At 41.1% G+C, this 20,279-nt stretch overlaps 1 protein-coding gene across 12 annotated transcripts in view; it reads right to left on the bottom strand.

Moving 5' to 3' along the window:
• The window catches only part of nrxn2b (neurexin 2b), an 806,770-nt gene that overhangs the window by 397,240 nt on the left and 389,251 nt on the right, over window positions 1–20,279 (bottom strand). For 11 of the 12 annotated variants that reach the window (XM_078936626.1, XM_078936632.1, XM_078936630.1 and 8 more), the window contains 3 exons: window positions 18,507–18,890; window positions 15,151–15,354; window positions 12,018–12,044 (listed from right to left, as the gene is read on the bottom strand). In XM_078936626.1, the coding sequence (XP_078792752.1) occupies window positions 12,018–12,044; window positions 15,151–15,354; window positions 18,507–18,890 (615 nt within the window). The remainder of the gene's footprint in view (window positions 1–12,017; window positions 12,045–15,150; window positions 15,355–18,506; window positions 18,891–20,279) is intronic. The other variant, XM_078936628.1, reaches the window with a different exon arrangement.

The raw sequence follows: 20,279 nt of genomic DNA, 5'->3' as shown, positions 1-20,279 counted from the left end.
GCATCTTGTTTAAAAATAAGCAGAGCCATTGTTAAAATGGAAAGCATGCATTAGCCTATAGGCCACACAGGCCAAATATCCTTTAAATTATACATGTGTGTTTGCAGAGAATTATTAATGTCCTTCTGTTATTACTTCTTTTTTTTTCCGTTTAGTTGCTCTGCCGTCACTTCTGCAGGAATGTGGCCAAACAGTTATTATAAACACATATCCGAAAACTTTCCGACGTTGGAGGCTGCAGAGGGAAGTGAAGTCGGAATATTTGTCAGCAAAAACTAGGGCAGGCGGAGGAAACGGGGAGTAGAATGATGGGGGGGGGGGGATGTTAACTTTGATTTCCAGAGGTATTTGGAGAAGAACATTTGACAACAATGTCATTCGTCTCCCATCTAAAAATATCATTTAGTGACTCCAGAGTGCAGGTCTGATATAAAAGGCTTTGTTTGAGGCTGACTGTGAAGACACACTTCCTGTGAAAATTGAAGCCATCTGCTAAAAGCAAAGATGCTGGCATGGATATTAAGACGATAACGTGATAAAACATACGGAGTCATCTATATCAAGTCTCTCATCCATCTGCTGCACTTTGTTCTTCTTTTCTTCCTATTGTACTTTGTAGTTTCTCATCCAGACTGATTTGTTTTGGGGTTTTTTGGTTGGGACAAGGGTATGTAGCAGTCAGTCGAGGACACCGCTGCATACTGAGACAACAGCCTAACGTCACGCTGCATTGCAAACGGTGACAAGCAGGAGGGGAAGCGGCTGTACGCGTCCCAGAGTCTAAAACTCAGCGGGGTCTTGTGGGGTTGTGATGGCGAGGAAGATGGCACGAGAGAAGAGGAATAAGCAGCAGGGAGAAGAGCGGCAAACAGACTATGACCCCCGGCCATGATTATCTACGCTAGCCGCTCTGCCCCCCCCTGCCAATTACAGAGATAAGGCAGCTTGTGCCTGTACATGTGTGCGAAAGCGTGTGCCAGAGTTTCCCTAGCCGAACCAAAGTGCATTTAAGATGCTTGCATGCACACACATTTGTACTCTGGTTGTTATCAAGGGCCACACGCCCCCCCTCCGTCTTTTCTGTGGGGAGGGAGAGGGGCTTTGGTGCTGTGCCATGACAAGATAACTCCTGTGGAAGGCTTATAGAATTGCAGATGGCCACCTCTGGAAGATACATTTGAGTCAGATAGATGTAGAGTCACAAACTGTTTGATTGTGAAAAGGATATTCCGTTTCCTCGTCTGTATTTGAGAGCTTTTACTCACAGGTGAAACAGCGCCATACTGCAGTCCGTTGACTCACTCATACCCTTACATTTTCTTACCAGCATCATTCATCAATGTGATTTTATTAATATTTTACTTAAGTGCAAAATGTTGACCCGAAATAAACATCAGTGGGGTTTGAGGCTAGTGTCAGTTCTGTTCTAGTTTTCCTTCCTAACACAAATACAGTGGAGGAAAGAAGTATTTGATCCTTTTCAGAGTTTGTAGGTTTTTTCACCTAAAAAGAAGTTGACAGTGTATCATCTTGATGGCAGGTTCATTTGAATAGTGAGAGATCAATCCTGAATCCTGAATCACCAGTAGAGACATGCATGTCAAATAAAGAAAAGACGACTGTCACCGGTAGAAAAGACACCGGTCCACAGAATCGTCCATCAGTCAGACTCCAAACTGTCCAACATGGGAAAGACTAAAGAGCTTTCAATGGGTTTAAGGGAGAAGATTGTAGACCTGTACAAGACCAGAATGGACTACAAAACCATCAACAAGAAGCTGGACGTTACCATGACAACTGTTGGTTTAACATGACTTATCAATCCACTTGTAGGTCTGGGGCTCCAAACCATAACTGACCTGGTGGGGGTTCTCATAATCATGAGACATCAGCCTAAACCACCGTGGCAGGAGCTGGTTGATGATCTCCAAGTAGCTGGAACCACAGTCACCAAGAAAACCATTGGTGATACTCAAAGCCCCCCCCAGTACAGGCCTGCCTGAGGTTTGCCAATGAACACCTTCATGATTTAGAGAGTGACTGGGAGAAGGTGCTGAGGCCAGATGAGACCAACATGGAGCTCTTTGGCATCAACCTCAACGTGTTTGGAGGAGGAGAAATGCTGCCTATATGACCCGAGACCCCACTGTTAAGCATGGAGGTGGAAGTATTATGCTCTGGACTGGGCGGAGCCAAGCACTGTCAATTCCTCAAGCTTAAAATGAGTCCTGGATGGGTCTTCCAACAGGATAACGACCCCGAACATTCAGCCAAGACAAGAAGATGCAGATCACGGTCATCTAGCCAGTCTCTGGACCTCAGTCCTATAGAAAACCTATGGAGAGAGCTGAAGCTCAGAGTTGCTAAGCAACAGACACCAAATCTGAATAATTTAGAAGTGATTTGTAAAAAGGATTGTAGCATAGTTCCTCCTTATATGTGCAGAAAGCTGCTTATCAATTACAATAAGGGGTTTTGCCAATAAGGGTTTGGCCACAAAATACTAGGTCTTTCCGGTAAAAGAGGATAAATACTTATTTCTTTCAATTTAATGTAAATAAATGTATATCAATTCTTTAAATTGAACTCTATGTTTTTCTATGAACCTACTATTAGGATGACAGACATTCAGTTTCTTTATAAGTGGGCAAACCTACAAAATCAGCAAGGCATCACATACTTATTTCGTCTACCATACAAAAACAAGCAAAGGTACGTGTTTTTTAAAAGCAATCTTTGTAAAAGTCTCTGTATGTGGCAAAAATAAAATAGTATGTCCCTCGACAGTCATAAAAATGCACTGAGCAGTTTTTGGGTCAACTTTGACCTCTAGTCGACCAGCTGGATGGTTCCTCACAAAGACTGCTTCTCTTCAGCATTTGTTCAATGCTTAATGTCAAAAGCGAACAAACGAATCGGGCAATCATGTAATGTCCTTCACAGTTGTTACCCTGGAAAATATCAAAAATTCAAGAATGAGGTCAAACTAGGATGAACTGAAGAGAAGAATACACAAAGTGGGTTTCTGAAGCGACTGTCCTTCATGCACAAACACAAGGTCCACACTAACTATTCCAACAAGCAATAAGCAAAATGACAGCTTTCCAAAGTATTTCAACTTTTCAGCAGGGCTCAGGGTGAACAGGCGCTTTTTAACCGAAGTACAGCATATTTCTGTCTGTTAGAGATTTCTAAATTAGAGCCAGGCCACTGGCAGATCCCGGAACATTGATCTGGACAATTTGCTATAGACCAAAACGGGGTTGGAAGGCAATCTGTTCTCCTATTGACATGAAGGGAGTGCATTTCCCCAGGTGTCACAGAGAGCAGAAACACAAGGGGAAGAGGAAGGGAAAAAAAACAATCCTTCCAAGGCACAGTTCAATGTTTTTTATCCCGCTCTGTTCTACACTTTCTCTCCATTTAAACATTCAAACTAAATTCGACTCCTCATGTCGTTTGTGCAAATATATTAGATATGGTTTAAAACAATGGTCATATTTAATGATATACATAGACATATTTATTATTACACATTTGGACTTAGATTCATTGTAAATTAAACCCTAATGTTACTTTAAGGCTATTCTCTAGAAATCCTCTACAAATTTGGATTGGTCCTGAATTGGTTCTGAATTTTGTTCCTTCCTGTTCAAATGAAAAAAAAATCCTCGATTGTAGCCTAAGCAGCCTCTGCATTGTTGACCAGGCTGCCTTTTTTTGGTTTCTTTCATCATTTTCTGTCGATTCCTTAAATAGGGTCCTTTTGTTCCTTCAACACTAAAACATTTGGATTGAAGTGGAATGGATTGGATTATGACAATCTGAATTGATTGGATTTTTTTTTAGCCTGTTTACTGTACAGCATTCTAAAATCCATGTTCGTCTGACATGGTGCCTGAATAAATATTCCAAACAGATTAAAACTGTTGCTTTCTGATGCTGCTGGTGTGTAAACAACGTGTCAGTTAAATGTAAAAAAATGAGTATTGTTTGTTAAGACTAGCAGAATTTTTGAAGTAAAAATGGATCTGGATGCATTTTAACCAGTGTTGATACTTCCAAAGATGATGTAGGTACCATAACCGTTCAGCCTGGAACTTCCATTTGGGGTCCTTTGACTAGTGCTGACGTCACATTATGTGATTGGCTGTAGGTTGGTCCGATGACGTGTCAGACAGTGATTGGTCTGTACAAACTACGATACTACCATAGAAGAAAATATTATGAAGTCTGTTGTAAACAAACGTGGCTTTATTATTGTCATAATTATTATTGAATGCATGTTCGCTTATAGTCTTTTCAATCCGTGAACCCAGTGCTTTATTATTGGCAGAACGGACCCGGAAGAACAACATTTAGCCGTGCTAACAACATTTTCATTTTCATTTCATTTCATTTTAACAAACAGATTGTGGCAACATGTCTTTATAAAAGTTACAAAGAATATTGTCAGACACAATTTATGAGGGAAAATACTTTCGGTTACAAAGGGAAGGTGAAATGAACATTTGTAGAGCTCGAGCAGATCTCCACGCTACGTAGTTTGTCTATGTTGGGTTACCGTAGTGTGACGTTACCTTCAGTCGAAAAGAACCAGAACGAAAGTTGCAGGCCGAACAGTTGTGGTACCTACAGTGTCACATTTACAAAGAGACATCACAAATATCCCACTTTCCATAAATGTTTGCAAACAGGCTCAATATCCATTGTGCCACAAACCTATTAATGCTTTGTAGTTTTACAGGCTTGCTGAGGTTCAGATTAAAAAAAAAAAAAAAGAAACTGCTGCAGCTGAAGACGTCAGTAATACTTCAAGGAAAGGTTTGTTGTCTTAAGTATGATTAAACAAAATAAATAAATAAATAAAAATAAAATAAAGATTGGGGGGTTAAATCCGCCAAATGGTTCCCGAGCGCGGCTGTGTCTGCAGCTCACCGCTCCCCCAGGGGATGGGCCAAATGAGGAGAACAAATTTCCCACACCTAGGTGAAGGACACATAGTGTGTTTTAATTTATTTTATATATATATATATATATATATATATATATATATATATATGTATTACTACATTTCTTAAAAAAATGTAGAAATGTAGTAAATCATTTTTAAATGTCAATAGTTTTCCAGCTGCGTTTTTTACAATCAATTTAAGAGATTTTTTAGTTTAGTTTAGTTTAGTTTGGTTTGATCATACAAAGCCACCCCCCCCCCCCACACACACACACAACATTTAAAACCAAAAAGACCATATATGTCGTATATTTCTGAATGATTAAAGATAATTTGTGTAGCGATTTCGACGTTTAAAATTTAATACAATGGAAACCGATTTTTTTTGTTAAATTCCTGTAAACAGTTCAATAATGAACACCTTTAAGATGCTGTGAATGAAAAAATAAAAAATAAAAAGCCTAATGCAAAACTATGTAGGATTCTGCCGTTTTTAACCAACATTTTAAAACCCCGTGTTGTTTCCTAGGACATTAGAAATTCACCTCTGAGTCGTGGGTGGGACTGTTGGCACATAGTACGATCGCCCCACTTTCCGTCACCCATGGGTTTGCACACTCTCCCGTTAGCTTACAGCCCCTCACACCGCCAACCTAACATTAGCAGTACAACAAAAATGGCGAGCAATGTTGGAGCTACCCAGCCGTACAGTTTAGATTCAGATTCCACGTCAGATGAGGAAAACAACGACGTTCATGGATCTATTTGCCTCACAGTGAATGCTTCAGAATGGAGCGGAGCAGCGAGCGCCCAGCATCATTTATACATCACAAAAACATACTTTTTAACAGCTTTTTAAATTTTTTATTTGCTCCCCCTTATTTGCAACAATCTGAATAAAGAAATACTTTGAAATGCCATTTTTAGCCTAGTTTTCTTTATATATTTGTCCTCCATCATCAGAAAAATGCCACAAGAACATTGTAAAAATACCAAAATCACCATTTCGTTCAGCTTCAGTGTTTGTGATCCACTGGAAAATGAGGGAAGGAGGCCTGCGGAGACAAGGCTGGAACTGAAAGCCACTGGAACATGGCCACCTCCTGTTGTCAAACACATCCTGTGTGTGCAAAGGGGAGGACTTCAGGCTGCACCAATGCTCTCTTCTAAATGTGCAAAGCAGGAAGAAGCTGCTGTTGGTGAAAGCTCCCCTGACATTTTAGCTCTTTATTGTTGCCTTCTTATGTTCTTATGGTAGCATTTTGACGATATATGTTGTGGTCGAAACGACAGCGCAGTAACACACACATATAACAAATATGTTTAGATGACAGCGCTGGTGACACTTTTGCAGTTACCTGGCTGTCTAAAGATAGAGGCTGCAGATTTTTCTATGAGGGGAAGATTACTGTATGGCCCGGCCAGGGAGGAAATATTACAGACATTTATCTATTTAAAAATACATTAGACATCCAAAGTCTTTGAGTGCAGTAATTGCTTTTTTAAAAATCTTTTTTGTCATTACGTTTATCTGTATGTGCATTACTTGTCCCACTTCATTTTCATTTTAGTGCAAAAAACAGTTAATTTTTTGCCATTAGGAAGTATAGTTCCAGGTCGACACGGCATCAATGGTGAGTCACTTTTCTTGTTTTTGCTTTGACTTTTGCATAGTCATATTGACCACAGCTTGTTACTTTATTGCTTTTACAAACATATGTAATTTATTGGTCGTTTAGTTACGTCTCCTTTAACACAATTCTGGGTACAGATCATCTTTGTTTTGACCCGATTATAGAAAAAAAAACCTTTTTTGGAGTTTTATAAAGGAGATTTTAGCTTCAGCAGAGTGATACTGGTGAGATCTATAACAGTTGGAACACTTTTCTTGACTAAAATGTTTGTAATAAAATGATTGTAGAGGCTTCACAATTTGCTAAAATTCTAGGGTAGATTCACAAAGTTACTAAAGGTATTAGATGACTTCAGTTTGTCTGCGGTTTTGTAGTAGAATAATGCTGTATGAAATACAAAAAGATACTTTTTACATTTATTTTCTTTTTAAATTTATATTACAGGTCATATATCGTGCAAGATCAAATGTTTGAGCTTTTATGTGTATTATAATCTTAATTTCTCACAAAACAAAACAAATCCATTCATGCATCACTATAATTCCTCTAAAACCCGCTCTCTGAGCACCAACCCCTCCCAATCCACAAAATGAGCAGGAACTTGCATTGTGATGTCACAAAGTGAGGTACAGCCCCTTTCAGGAAGAGTCTGCACTTTTAGCACCGCCCCCAGGCTAAAACACATGCCCACTTTCTCTGTGGAGCTAGCGGTGATCGGCTTAACGCTTTCTTTTTCTATGCACAATATTCACATCCATCTACAAAAGTTCAGATGTTTGTTGTTTTTTTTTCTGAACGAAACGCAGACACGCTGCTGAGGCTGGCTCTAGGTTGATGAGAGAGAAAGGCGGAGCCTCAGAGATCGAGTCGTCTTATTTCTGCGTAGGAAAATGAGCTGCGAAAATAACACGTATTCCATTTAAAAAAATGTTCTTTAGTGCTCTAAAGGTAATAATATGATCGTATACATATGGGTATGGTTTACTCTGAAAGGCTAGCATGATATAGGCCTATAGACATAATAAAAACTAAAGACCTTTGATGAAAACTTTACACACAATAGACTCAGTCAGGATTTGAACCAGATACTTTCCACAACTGCGCTACATTACAGTTAATGGCCTCAGGAAGCTTCATATTATTTTTATTTATTTAAAACATGATTAACTTCACAGCTGTTTGTTGCAGATCTGAGGGCATTTAAAAAGTATTTAAAAGCATCACATTTAGTGTAACTTACTGTCAAAACATCACCTAGAACTACTAAGATTGGAATAGGAGCATTGATGGTTGTGATCACTAGTGTAGGGGGTCCTAACTAAGATTGCAATGTAAATACACAAGAGGAAATGCCTTAAATGGTCTTCAAATCACAACCTGGTGAGAGTGCAAGAAGATCTGGAAACACTGCATCTAGTATTTTCCCTCTTTTTCTCTTAGTCGTGGATGGATCATGCTTACAGATCACTAAGTGTCTTCCAGGCTAATCCTGACCAAAACATACATTCAATACCTTCACTACAGCTCTACAAGAATTCAAGGCGTGTCATGATGATAAAACAATGGAATTGTGCACTGCAACTCATAATCTAAATAATAGCATGTTGACCTGACTATAAGTGTTTTTACTGATACTTTTTATTTTTACCAACAAACTCTTATTTATTTATTTATTTTTACAACTTAAAATGATTCTCTGCCAACCTACAGAAACGAACGGCAGTGTCACACAGCCACTACGTACATTTTGCACATATTTAACTGATGTGAAATTTTCATGTACGAGAATATAAACATGACATTTTCACAGGATGTGTCATGAATGAACCATGATAAAACCACCGAAGAAGCACGAAACAAACACGTAATCAATGAAAGAGCCAAAATTCATTAGTGATTCACGTGTCAATTACGTCATTTGAACGTGATATGTGCGGCGTACACACCATTTAAAAGTTATACATCAGTGGTACATGCGAAAAACGGTTGTAGAAAGCCACAAATTTGCTCAGGCATCTCGCAGTCATTTTGTATAAACTAGGTGAAACACACATTAACTGTGTAATTCTCAACCGACCCAACATTTTGAACAGCTAAAAACTGAATTCACGTAGAGACCTGCCGGCTGAAACCCTCGACGGATATCTGCGCACAAAACATTACAAAGGTAAGAAACCTTTATGAATGAAGAATATCACGCCTGTATCACGAGAGACCAAAACTTCCTACGTGGAACATGTACGTAGTGGCTGTGTGACACGGTCCTTAGCAGAGGAGAAAAGGTTAGGACTGTTCAAAACTACTTTTAAAACAATTTTACTGACTATAGATTTAGGTTAATGATAATAATATAAGGGAGTACATACAGTCAGGATGACGGGCCACTAGTGTCATAACTATCGTGATCAGACTTAACACGTGACATTTATGATGGTTTCTGCTTTGAACTGAAAACGTTGCTCAACAAAGAAATGGACTGAGCTGAGTTTGTTAACTGTGTATTTTCTTTATAATGTCTTCTCTTAAATGAGACAAATGAATTTTTTTTAATCCTCTTTTGTGTTACAGTCAGTTTCCGAGTGCTTCCAGGGGATTGGACCATGGGGGTATGCCATTAGCAGGTGGAGCGCTCGTACCCCACATGTTGACCATATGTCGCCAAATCCCATCGCGAAGGAGCTGCAGGCAGCCGAAAGACCACAGATATAACCAGCCTAACACTCTGACCTGTGCAAACCTGGGGGCCAAAGCCCAGCTCTGTTGCATCAAGAAGAATGTTGTGAAGAGGGAAAGGTTACAAGATGGTGTTATTAAACATGGCTGACAACCCAGGAATACCACAGGTCAAAAAGTCAAAACCAGATAAAGCGCTGTTCTGGCAGCAGTGACTGATCCAATATTTGGCAGGGAGAAAAAAAAACTCTTATTCACAAAACTGTTCCTCCGTCTTCTTTGCTGTTTAGATACTTGGATTAACCGTAAAAGACACGTTTGTATTTTCTTTTTATGTAAAAAAATCTGGCCTTTGTTTATGGAAGGACTCTGGAGGAGGTGGAATTGTCATTTACTGGCAGAGCAGCGGTTTGCCTGCTTTGTCCCTCTTTGCATTTCCTTTATGACAAACCCACTGTCTTTCACCCGCTCTTACTGAAACAGCTCACACGCCATCGTGTGTGTGGCAGATTGGCAACTCTCCAGGATGTTGCAGCACCACTGTGCACCAAAAAAGAACAGCAAAGTGTAATATTTCTTCATCACCTCAACAAAAAAAACATCAGTCTCATAGATTACAGAGAAGATCTGTTGCTTGAAAAAATCCAAAACAGAAGTCGTCTTAATGATGCACCTGGAAGTGCAATAAGCCATTATCTGGATGCAAGTCCTTCAAATTCTGACTTTACCTTCACCCCAAATTTCGATGGCACCCGCTAATAGGAACAGCCATTCCGACCGAGGCTAACAAAGAAATCATTTAGGGCTAAGCAGTGGAGCGAAAACAAGAAAACGCTCAGCCTTTCCAAAAGAAGCTGGGGCAGCACTGCCATCTAGTGGCTAAGCAAAGGTACTGAGTCTTAACTAAATGTGCCCAGCTATAAAAATAAAAAAAGCATGTCTTCCTACGTGTGATAGTCATTTAACATGAAAAAATGACAATCAGACATCAGAAACAAATGGACAAAAAGATTAAAATAGCATCAAACATTTGATTGTAAAAAAATGAAAGTTTGATAGTTAAAGCCGAACTCTCTAAACCTAAAAATGTGAAACCTTAAAATAGTTTCAAACTTGACACATTTAAATGCAACTCAACAGTGACACACAAACAGCTCTGTCTTAAATTTGGGATTTAAATTGTTATTGCTGTTTCCAAAAAAGTACCAGAAAATTTTGCAATATCAAGATGGGAAGTTATAAGAAAGATCAATTCTTAAAAGTAAAATTACTCGCCATAAAATGTATATTTAAAGTGTAAAAGTGGTGTGATCCTAAGCAATTGATTTATAAGGAAATTAACTAAAAAATGGTATTAATGATGAAATCAAACAAGAGAACATCTTGTTTAAACACCCACTCCAATGATAATGGTGTTTTTGGTATTTTTAACATGTTCTTGTGCCATTTTGTTAATGATAGAGGACAAAAATAAAGAAAATCCTGATTTGAACGGTGTTTCTGATTGTTTCTTTATTCAAATCACTGTGAATCGCAAGCAGATGAAAAAATGATGTTGGAAAAAGCCTGTAGGTAGTGACGTAGACGCTACAATCGGTGGGCTATGAGCTCTCTGCTCTGCTCCATTCTGATGCATCCTCCTGCAGACAAATAGATCCACGAACATCTTTGTTTTCCTGGTCTGAGCTGGAATCTGGACATAAACTGTACAGCTGGAAAGCTACGATTTTGCTCGATATTTTTGGTGCACCCCTAATGTTAGGTTGGAGGTTGCTAAGGAAAGGTAGCAGGAAAGATATTTAAAACAAGGGATGATGGGAAATGAGGGTAGGCCTCCTCCACAGCAACAGTCCCATTCACAACTTAGAGGTGAATTTCTAATAAGCTCCTGCCACTCTGCAGAAACTATGTCCTGAAAACCAACGGTTTAGAAAAATAAAAATTGGCTAAAAAACAGCATAATCATAATTAAAAGACCACTGGGAACACTCTGGAAAGAGATCAAAAGATAATCAGAGTGGGAATTTCAAATAATAATAACAATTAAAGCTCCCAAGGATCCCCCTTTTTCCACAGAGACAGAAAGAGTCTTGCAAACATCAGATTTTCTTGTTTTTACATCATTGCACCACTTACCTTATTTACATGATCAATGGACATAATGAAAAATACCAGTTTGTTGTTTGTTTGTCTGCATGGGGTAAAACAAATCATGGCTTCCTCTGAAAACAGGCACCTGCTGGGCGGCGGCGTGCCTTAGCGGACCAACAATTAGCTTTCAAGGGGCCACAACTACAATTTGCCTGACACCGAAAAACAAGCAGCACCTGCGTGTTCAGCCGTGTGCGGCTCCAAGACTCAGCGAGGCGTAAGAGGAAAAAAAAATCTGACAGGGGAGTGTCAAGCTGCTCTTGTCTCGGCGCTCTTTAGGCACAGCTGACAGCTAAATGAATGTTGTGTGTAATAATCAAGGGGAAATGCAATGGTGTCATTTCAAAGCTGAGTGTGGTGGAGGGTGTCTGAAGATGGTTAGGCAACAGAAAAACAAGGACAGAACTTTAAAAAAAGGAGATGCCAAACTTATAATCCAAGAGAAATGAAGCAAAAAAGTTGTAAAAATGTATAAAGAAAAATGTTCATGAAGGGGGGGTGTTGTCAGTTATCTCAAATACAGGAGAAAGACCAGAGCGCCACCACACAGAGTCAGGATGAGAGTCAAATACATTAGAGTCAGAAAAATGGATAGAACCACTTACTGGGGCTACAGTCTATCCTGATACAATCTGGCGGGAGAGAGAGCGAAATGGTGAGATCAAAAAAAAAAAAAAGAGGAAAGGAAAAGAAAGGAAGAGACAAGAATAAAAGACAAACAAAAGGCATTTTACATCCTTCAAGGTACATTCTGCAGACATCCAACATTGCTCTGGGGCCACCATCCGGGGACAGGCTCTGGTTCAGCGTCACCCTTTTTACCGGAAAATCCACCCAAAATCCTCTTGGTTTTACTAAATGCACCCAAAGCACAGCAGGAGGCAAGACTGAAAGGCTGGAGGATTCTGTCTATGAACAGATTGTTCTAGTAGGGCAGCGTCCCTGAGCAGAACTCTCATAGAAATGACATTTTATCGCATACAAACATGTGAATTTTTTATTTTTGCTTTTAAATTCAATCTGATGAAGCAAAGTTGCAGCATGAATGTTTTGATATTTAAGCTAAAAAATTACACGGCTTTGTAAAAATGTTTGATACCGATTTGAGGCCGACCCCGCAGGAAGTTGACCTGTCAGCTTTCAAAATAAAACGTTTTTTCTATTTCCCTTCACTTCATATGTGTCAGACACAAGACATTTCAGCCACCGTGTCCTCGTCTTCGGTACTTTCCAGAGTGCAAAATAAAAAATTATTTTCTTCTTTTTTTTTTTTAAATAAAAAAAAAAAAAAAAAAATATTTTCTTCAAAAAGTTATTGAGGAAGAATCAAAACTTTAACCCTTTAACTGCCATTTCTTAAACATGCAAAGCAGTGATTGCATATCCTATCACCCAAGGCAATAAGAAATAGAACATGTTTTGATTGATTTTCTTTGGCTTGGTTGCTAAGGGGTAAATGTGACCACCAGCTGGCGCTGCAGCTTGTAGCTCTGCCTCCCCACTCCTAAGCCAAGGCCAGAAAAGTTGTTTGACCCCCAGTTAAAGAGGTTTTAGCCATTTCTTTACCCTGATCTTTTTTGTGCTATCCTAGGCACTTTAACATTGGGAGTTGGGTCTTCTAGACCCACTAGACAGTGCTCTGAACCTTTTTTCTTCAATGATTTGTGATCTTCACTGGTGTCCATGGATTACATGAAATCTTTCCACCTTTATCCACCTTTGTCATGGTAGGGAGAACACGTCCATGTAAGGATCGGGTCATCTGGACCCCATAGGATAGCACAAGTGTTAAATAAGTCCTTTAATAAAACGTATGGATTCTGCCAAATTCCGCCCTGCTTCCGGTGCATTCCCATTGGTTGAAGGTCTGTATGTTCCTTTATCAACACCACTCTGACACACTTCTAATTTTAGCTTTATTAGTAGCTTTGCAACCTGGAATCTGCTTTGCCTCCTGCAGCGCTTTGGCTTTGAACCCGTGAATCAATGCAAACATTAAAAAGGGTGATCTGCACGTCCCAGTCACAACAGGACACGTGAACATCTGAAAAACTGCAGAGGCAGCATCAGCCACACCGTGAAATGCTACCATCCTTAAATGTCTTTTAAAATGTCAAATCAACTTTTATCCCCCAGCTGGACGTCTTCCTCCTTCAGGGATGGGGTCGATAACAGTGCACGTGTCTGTGTGACTGGGCCGTGGTCAAGAGCTGTCAACCACAACAGAATAGTGGACTCAAACAGCCAGAGACCAGCATCACTCTGTGGAGATGTCTTCATGAACTGCACTCCTGCACTAAATGAACATCATTGAAAAGTCTTTCCTACAGAATTAGCAACCTTTGGTGCTGTTAAACTAAAAAAGCTGTCATGGTTTCTGTTTCTGCTTCCCCCCTTTTATGTTTGACTTATAGGCTGCATCCTTCCATAGATGGAGCTGTTTACATTGTGTCCTCTGGAATAATTAACTTGAAATAGGAACATATGATTCTCCTCTGATTACAGGATGCATTTACAAAAAGTTTGCAATTGGAAAAGCGTTTTTATCAGCCGTGACGTTTCATTTGGGCAGAATTCCAGGATAATAACGGTTTCATTTGCAGTGGTGAACGTGCCTGCCACCCCCAAAGCTGTGAGCTGGTCTCTCTGACTGTTCGATCCAAGGGCCGCAGACATAGAAGCCATTGAAGGGATGAAAAGTTCCATCGTCTGAGACCTGGCCAGACTGAGTGTTTGCAAGAGAGAGTCGGAGCGCAGAAAAGAAAACGGAGAGGAGGACTGAAAGAGGAAAACGGAGAGAGCCTTTTTTTTATTTTTATTTTTTTTTGCTTGTTAGGCCTTCTTTCCTGTCTCAATAGCAGCTTCAGCTCCCGTATCTCAGCACGTACCCCTGTCATGCTCCTTTTGGTTCAGAGCTCATGAAAAATAGCAAGCGAGCGGCTGGTAATCTGCCAGCTGCTGACCTCTCCACAAAAGATGTGTGAAGGAGCAGAACCCAGAGGAAGAGGAAGACAGGAGCAGGGTCGCCGTGAAGCTCCCAGAAACAGGCAAAAGGGGGTGGGTCTCAGGATTCTGGCTGTCATTGTTGGTAGAGATGGAACTTTTGAAAAGGATGAGGAGGTGTGGAGCTTTACAGAGCACATGGAATATTAAAAGTGAATGCAAAGGTCATGGAAGAGAGACGACTGAAAGCAAAACGATGCTCTCGGGTTTAACAGTTATCTTGAAGGGGAGAAATTTCTGTATCCCAGGTTTCTCAAACAGCCTTTGGCAATTGTGAAACAACAAGAATCATGTTTTTTGTACATTTGGATTGTATTTTCTGTTGTCATTTTAATTTTCTGTTGGCGTGAGAGGTTTTCTGTCCAGAGCACCTGATTGGGCGAGGGTCTCCCGAGCAGCCTTTGAATGTTCTGCTGGCTGCAACAAAGCTGCCATTTCCTCCGTTTATGGAGACTTAACAAATGTGGTTATTTTTGTGTAAATAGTTGCCTTTTAATGAGCATAAATCCTGGAATATTTTCATTATTGGGTCTTGTGAGAGATTCAATTCATTTATGTTTCCTTTTTTTACAATCCTCTATCAATTTTCGACAGTTACGTTTGGAAATGTGATGAAATACAGAAACTTTTCCCCCCAACAGTTCCTGAAAGCAAACGTACCGAAGCACCACCACAGGTCGTGGGTGAGGTAGGGGGGGGTTTGATCAGAGACAGATGACGAATGCGGTGACCTACCGAGGTTAACGGTGAGTTTGACACGGCCCCCCTCCAGCTCCAGCCGCAGGGTGTCTGCTGACTCCTTAGAGGTGGTGGCCATCAGCAGGCCGTACGCCCGCTGAGACATGAACCGCAGCGCCACGTCCTCAGCCTCCGTGTGCATGGTGACCGGCACGATGATCTTTAGATACATGCTGCCGTCGTAACTCAGAACTGTTGCCTCTATAGGGGGGGGGGGGGGGGGGGGGGGGGGGGGGGGGCAAATGTGGGAAAAAACAAGCAGGAAATTAATGATGCAGAGGGGAGTCATAATTATTTTGAGATTCACATACGGACAATAAGCAAAGCTATTTTTTCTTTATGTTTATGTTTTATTTGTGCCAAAAAAAAGCACATTTTTAACCAACCGTAAATACAAACCAGTGTCTTCATTTTCTAAAGGGTGAGCTCAGACATTGTGGCTTCTTCTGGGTTGTAGTTTGTGAACACAATCTACTAGAATGGCTCTTGAAGTGTTAAAGGTTGCAGTCTCCTGGCATACATGTTTCAGTGGAGATTTCTGTCAGTATTAGTTATTGTTATTTCATATTTGTTATTTCAGGTTTTAAAGTGGCCTTCAGATCTTAAGATTTTCTTCTATTATTTTTACTGACATCATTTTCAAGAGGATTCCTGTCTGCCGAGCCGTCATGATTGACCTGTTCAAGATCTGAACACTTGAACTCAGATTGATCCAAACTCTGAAAGGTCATTTAAGGAGAACACAAATCAGCTAAGACTTTTGTATGCTTATTCACGTTTATTTTTCTGCATGAACCTGATACAATCGCAACTAGGGGTGTGACGATAACCGCATATGGAGCGTGATTGGAACTATAAGAAAAACATTAAACATATTCATCTTTGCTGATAATTTAACTTTCCTCTGCTAGTCCTGTGTTCAGACTTTAGAGGTTTCTGGGGGGAAACCACACACCCCCAACACACTTGAAGGAGGCACTTGTGTGCCCTCCTTCCTTCTACACATGCAGGGCGCTGACACACACACAGTCATTCTATAACACCTATATAGTTAGTTCATTAGTTAGATGGGTCGTAGTTAAATGTTAATGTAGTTTTTTGATAAAGAGTACTGTGTTGTAATTGTATTCATTTGCGACGCGGCCGCCAGGGGATTTTGTGTTTATTTATCTTTTTTTTTTTTTTGGGGGGGGGGGGGGGGGGGGGTTGACCGCAACACTGCGCCCCCTGCTGGTTCATCACAGCGGTGATCAAAAATCCCACACCGTCACAGCTCTATTTGCAACCATCACATTGCAGCTTTCTGTAAACAATTTCTGTATTAACTTGAGACTTATGCAAACTTGGGGCGGCCGTGGTGCAGCGGTAGGGCGGTCGACCCATGATCGTAAGATTGCAGGTCCGATTCCTGCCTTGCACGCCCATGAGTCGAAGTGTCCTTGGACAAGACACAGAACCCCACCTTGCCTCTGGTGGTGGGCGGGCACCTGTGTTTGGCAGCAGAACCTCCACCAGTGTGTGAATGTGTGTTTGACTGAGTGAATGGGTCTGTGACTGTGAAGCAGTTTGTCCTTGTAGGAAGAAAGGCGCTATATAAGTATTCGCCATTTACCATTTACCAAACTCTGATGTAGCGAAAGGATCGTTCATATATATATATTTTTTTTTTTCCAATAGTCTGACAGTTGCTGCTGTCAGTAAGAAAAGTAAACCTGCATCCTTTCTTGCTCTGTAGTTCTGGTACCTGAAGCGAGTTCACTGACCCTCTTGCGGTAAATGTGTGTTTCCCTCTCATAATAAACCACGGTTGTTTGTAAAACAGTTGTTTTACTGCACCACACACACTTTACTTTTTCCTTTAGTATGCCTGTGATGAAGAACATCCACTCCTTTACAATAAACTGCTTCTGTTTAGTTACTTTGTCAAAAGGGTGCAGATCCTCTTGAAAACAAACTATCTTTAGGAACTTAAAGAGATGTATATTTGTTCTCCACCAAACGTGTAAAGAAATGTCCAACTATTACTAATATTTAACTTCTTTGCCCTTACTCTGGTCAATCGAAATGGGAAATTCTAATGTAAAACTAAGATTTAACATTATTTTTGTTGACTGTTTTCGTTTCATTTGCCCATATCCATTTTGTGTGTTTAATTTGTGTGTGTAAAAAAAGTAGTAAAGAGCAAAGGGCAAAGGACTGAAAGTTCCCACTTAACGTGAAAACAGCAAAATGGGGACAAAACTGCAGAGGAAGCATTAATAGTTGGTAATAAAATTTCTTTTTCATTTGGGTCAATATGTTTCCAAATAGAAATATTCAGGTTTCACAGCCGTCGAATGCATGGAAGATACAGGAGCATTCCTGCTACTGTGTGAGAAGCTGATAAATGCGGTGGCATTTTCTTTGTTAAAAGTCCCACAAAAAAAGAAAAAATGCTGCAAAACAGTCAGTCAATTAACATAATCAATACCGTGCCATAAATATTTATTATCAAATAAGCACCTGCTCAAATTACCATCAGTAAAAATTCTGCACTCCTTATCCAGTCGATAACATTGATTCCTTTTCTACGCCGTTAATGTATGAACTCAAGTTTGTTGACACCAATGAAGCTCAGTGCAGATTTACTTCTTAACAAATCTGCTTCTGCAGTAACACTACAGGCCACTAGATGGCAGAATAACCTCAGAGAAACAGCTGCTGTCATCCAAGCAGCCAAGGAGGGCTCTTTTTTTTTAAATATCAGCCTTTAAATAATGGAATTGCATCGTCTGCCCTGATTTGAATCCAGTCTGTCCTTTCCTCATTACCCCCGCTGTCCCTCAAAATCAGAGACGCTCGTGGCTCAATCACCTTCACACCGATGCAAATAAGAAGGATCGGCCCACGTGCCTCGCTTAGACGACTCAGAGGCGATGTGGGGCTGGTAGGCTGTAGCACCCCTCAGCCCTGTGATGTTTGCCACCCCCTTTTGAGTGACTGGCACAGATGGTGGCAGCAGGCGCGGCTGCCCCACCACTTCGCTGCCAAATCCCGAGCATCACAGCCTCAGTCCCGCCATCCCGGCCACCACACCCGAGCACCACTGAGCCTCAAGAGCATGCACTCCACAGACAGCTCCCAGCTGAGTACCCTCTGCTGCTGTGTAGGACTATCATGTCAAATAATAAATGAAATAAATTTTTTTATGTTGACAAGGAGAAATCGTATTAGTGGTAAATGTGTGGTAGCTGTTGTGGGAGCTTTATCTTTGTAAAGTTATTTTGTGCTTTTGGGAGAAAAACCAACATTAAATTGTTTTTGTTTAGATGAAAACCAACCTTCAAAGACTGCATCAGCATTATCGTCCATACCTATCTCACAGTTGGTGCCCAGGTAACCGGTTCCGGTGCAGTCACAAATGTAACGGTTCCAGCCCTCTTTGCAGAGACCTCCATTACCACAGGGGGCACTGCTGCACCGTTTCTGCAGCTCCCGGGTGCAGAAGCTGCTGACACCCATGGCGCTCTGGATCTCTGCCAGACGGCGGACGTCACGGCTCTTGCCGTCGATGAAGAGGTCACGGACACAGCCAACGTAGCCGTAGTTGAGGAGTGCTGTCCAGACTTCTGGGGGCAAAATGAGCTCAGACTTGGACTCCGGCAGCCCACCCAGGTACATATCACTGTCCAGGTCCAGGATCTCACTGCCCTCTGGGGAGCTGAAGGGCATACTACGACTGTTCACTGAGATAGATCCTGAAACAAAAAGCACAAGGAGGCACTACAGAGAAAGAAAGTCACCTTAAATGCACGTGTAGATGTACTGTAAACAAATAAAGCATTTGTAAGAGCTTGATAAGTGCATCAGAGAAACAGAGACATGATTGAAGATGTATCTAATGTGCAGAAGTAGGAAACAGGTCAAGTGAGTAAATTAGTGAGGGGGTAATCTGTAGCATATTTAGGAGTATGGCACCAAGACAGAAGGGCCCAGAGAGAAGAGGGGATTGATGGAAATAAACTGTGTGAGCGCACGCCGGTCTAATGTGTCTATAATAGGTGAAATGGAGGAGAAGGGAAGCAGAATGCAGCAGGGAGCGAAACAAAAGCGCCTCTCTCTTTCTGTGATTAACGACTCCATCTTAATTTTCTATTAAAAGCCAATTACAGCAGGAGCAGCAGTGAGATCACATGCACATGCACACACACCCGCATTCATTCACAGCCTTTCTCATTATAAGACACCATTAGGAGGAGATATTGTGTCCGGGGTGCTGCAGCAGCTACTGATCATTCATCAGAAAGCTCGTACTTAAGCGTGCAGATGTTCCCGTTTGAGTCTACAGGCAGGCAAAGGCGCATAAAACAGAAATGTAAACAAATACCTTCAGGTTGGTGAAATGCTTCAGTTTGAAGTCTCAATAAATTCTCGATTTCATTTAGACTACCGTCACGTAATCCCAAAATACCACCACTCGGGGACTGAATTGTACGTTTTTCAGCAAAGTTTTTAATTGGGAGGCAGCAGTCGCATTTTTACGCACTGTTCATGGAAAAAGAGCAACGCCCCACAAGAAAGGCGAAGAAGAACAATCTGAGTTGCGAATGATCAGATGTTCAGAAAGGCCCACTTCTTATATACCCCCAACCGGTAGCCAGGGGGCCGCCGTCCGGAGACATTTACACATCCAATCAGAGCTGCTGCCGGTCAGCAATCCGGCTGCCGCCGCCCTGTGGCCACCAAGCTGTTACCCGATTTTCTAAAGGAGTCATCTTCACCTGACTGACTGATCATCTCCATTTGTGACCACACCTTTTCGCTTTTCAAAAAAATTGGGTGGCGGCATGGAATCTTGAAGATTCTGCGGATGCCTCCCCACCGCGCAGTGGCAGTTGTATTTGTGACGGTAGTACTATGACTAAAAACTGTGACGGTGTGTCCATCTGACACAAAACCAATCACCTTCCAGCTCTAAAGATGAATGATTAAAGCGCAGCAAGATAAAAAATAAAAAAGTGGTTATATATTTAATTTTGACAAGGCTGTCACTAACTAGTACGGAGCCCGGCATCTGACATAATAATAATTCACGTGATAAGTCATGCAAAAATATGGACGTGAGGATTTACAGCAGATCCCTTCAC

This window comes from Oryzias latipes, chromosome 18, assembly GCF_053564925.1.
Source record: "Oryzias latipes strain Hd-rR chromosome 18, Olatipes_Hd-rR_3.1".
Lineage (NCBI taxonomy): Eukaryota > Metazoa > Chordata > Actinopteri > Beloniformes > Adrianichthyidae > Oryzias > Oryzias latipes.
The sequence above is the reverse complement of the archived record's forward strand: the minus strand, read 5'-3'. Positions and strand labels throughout refer to the sequence as shown.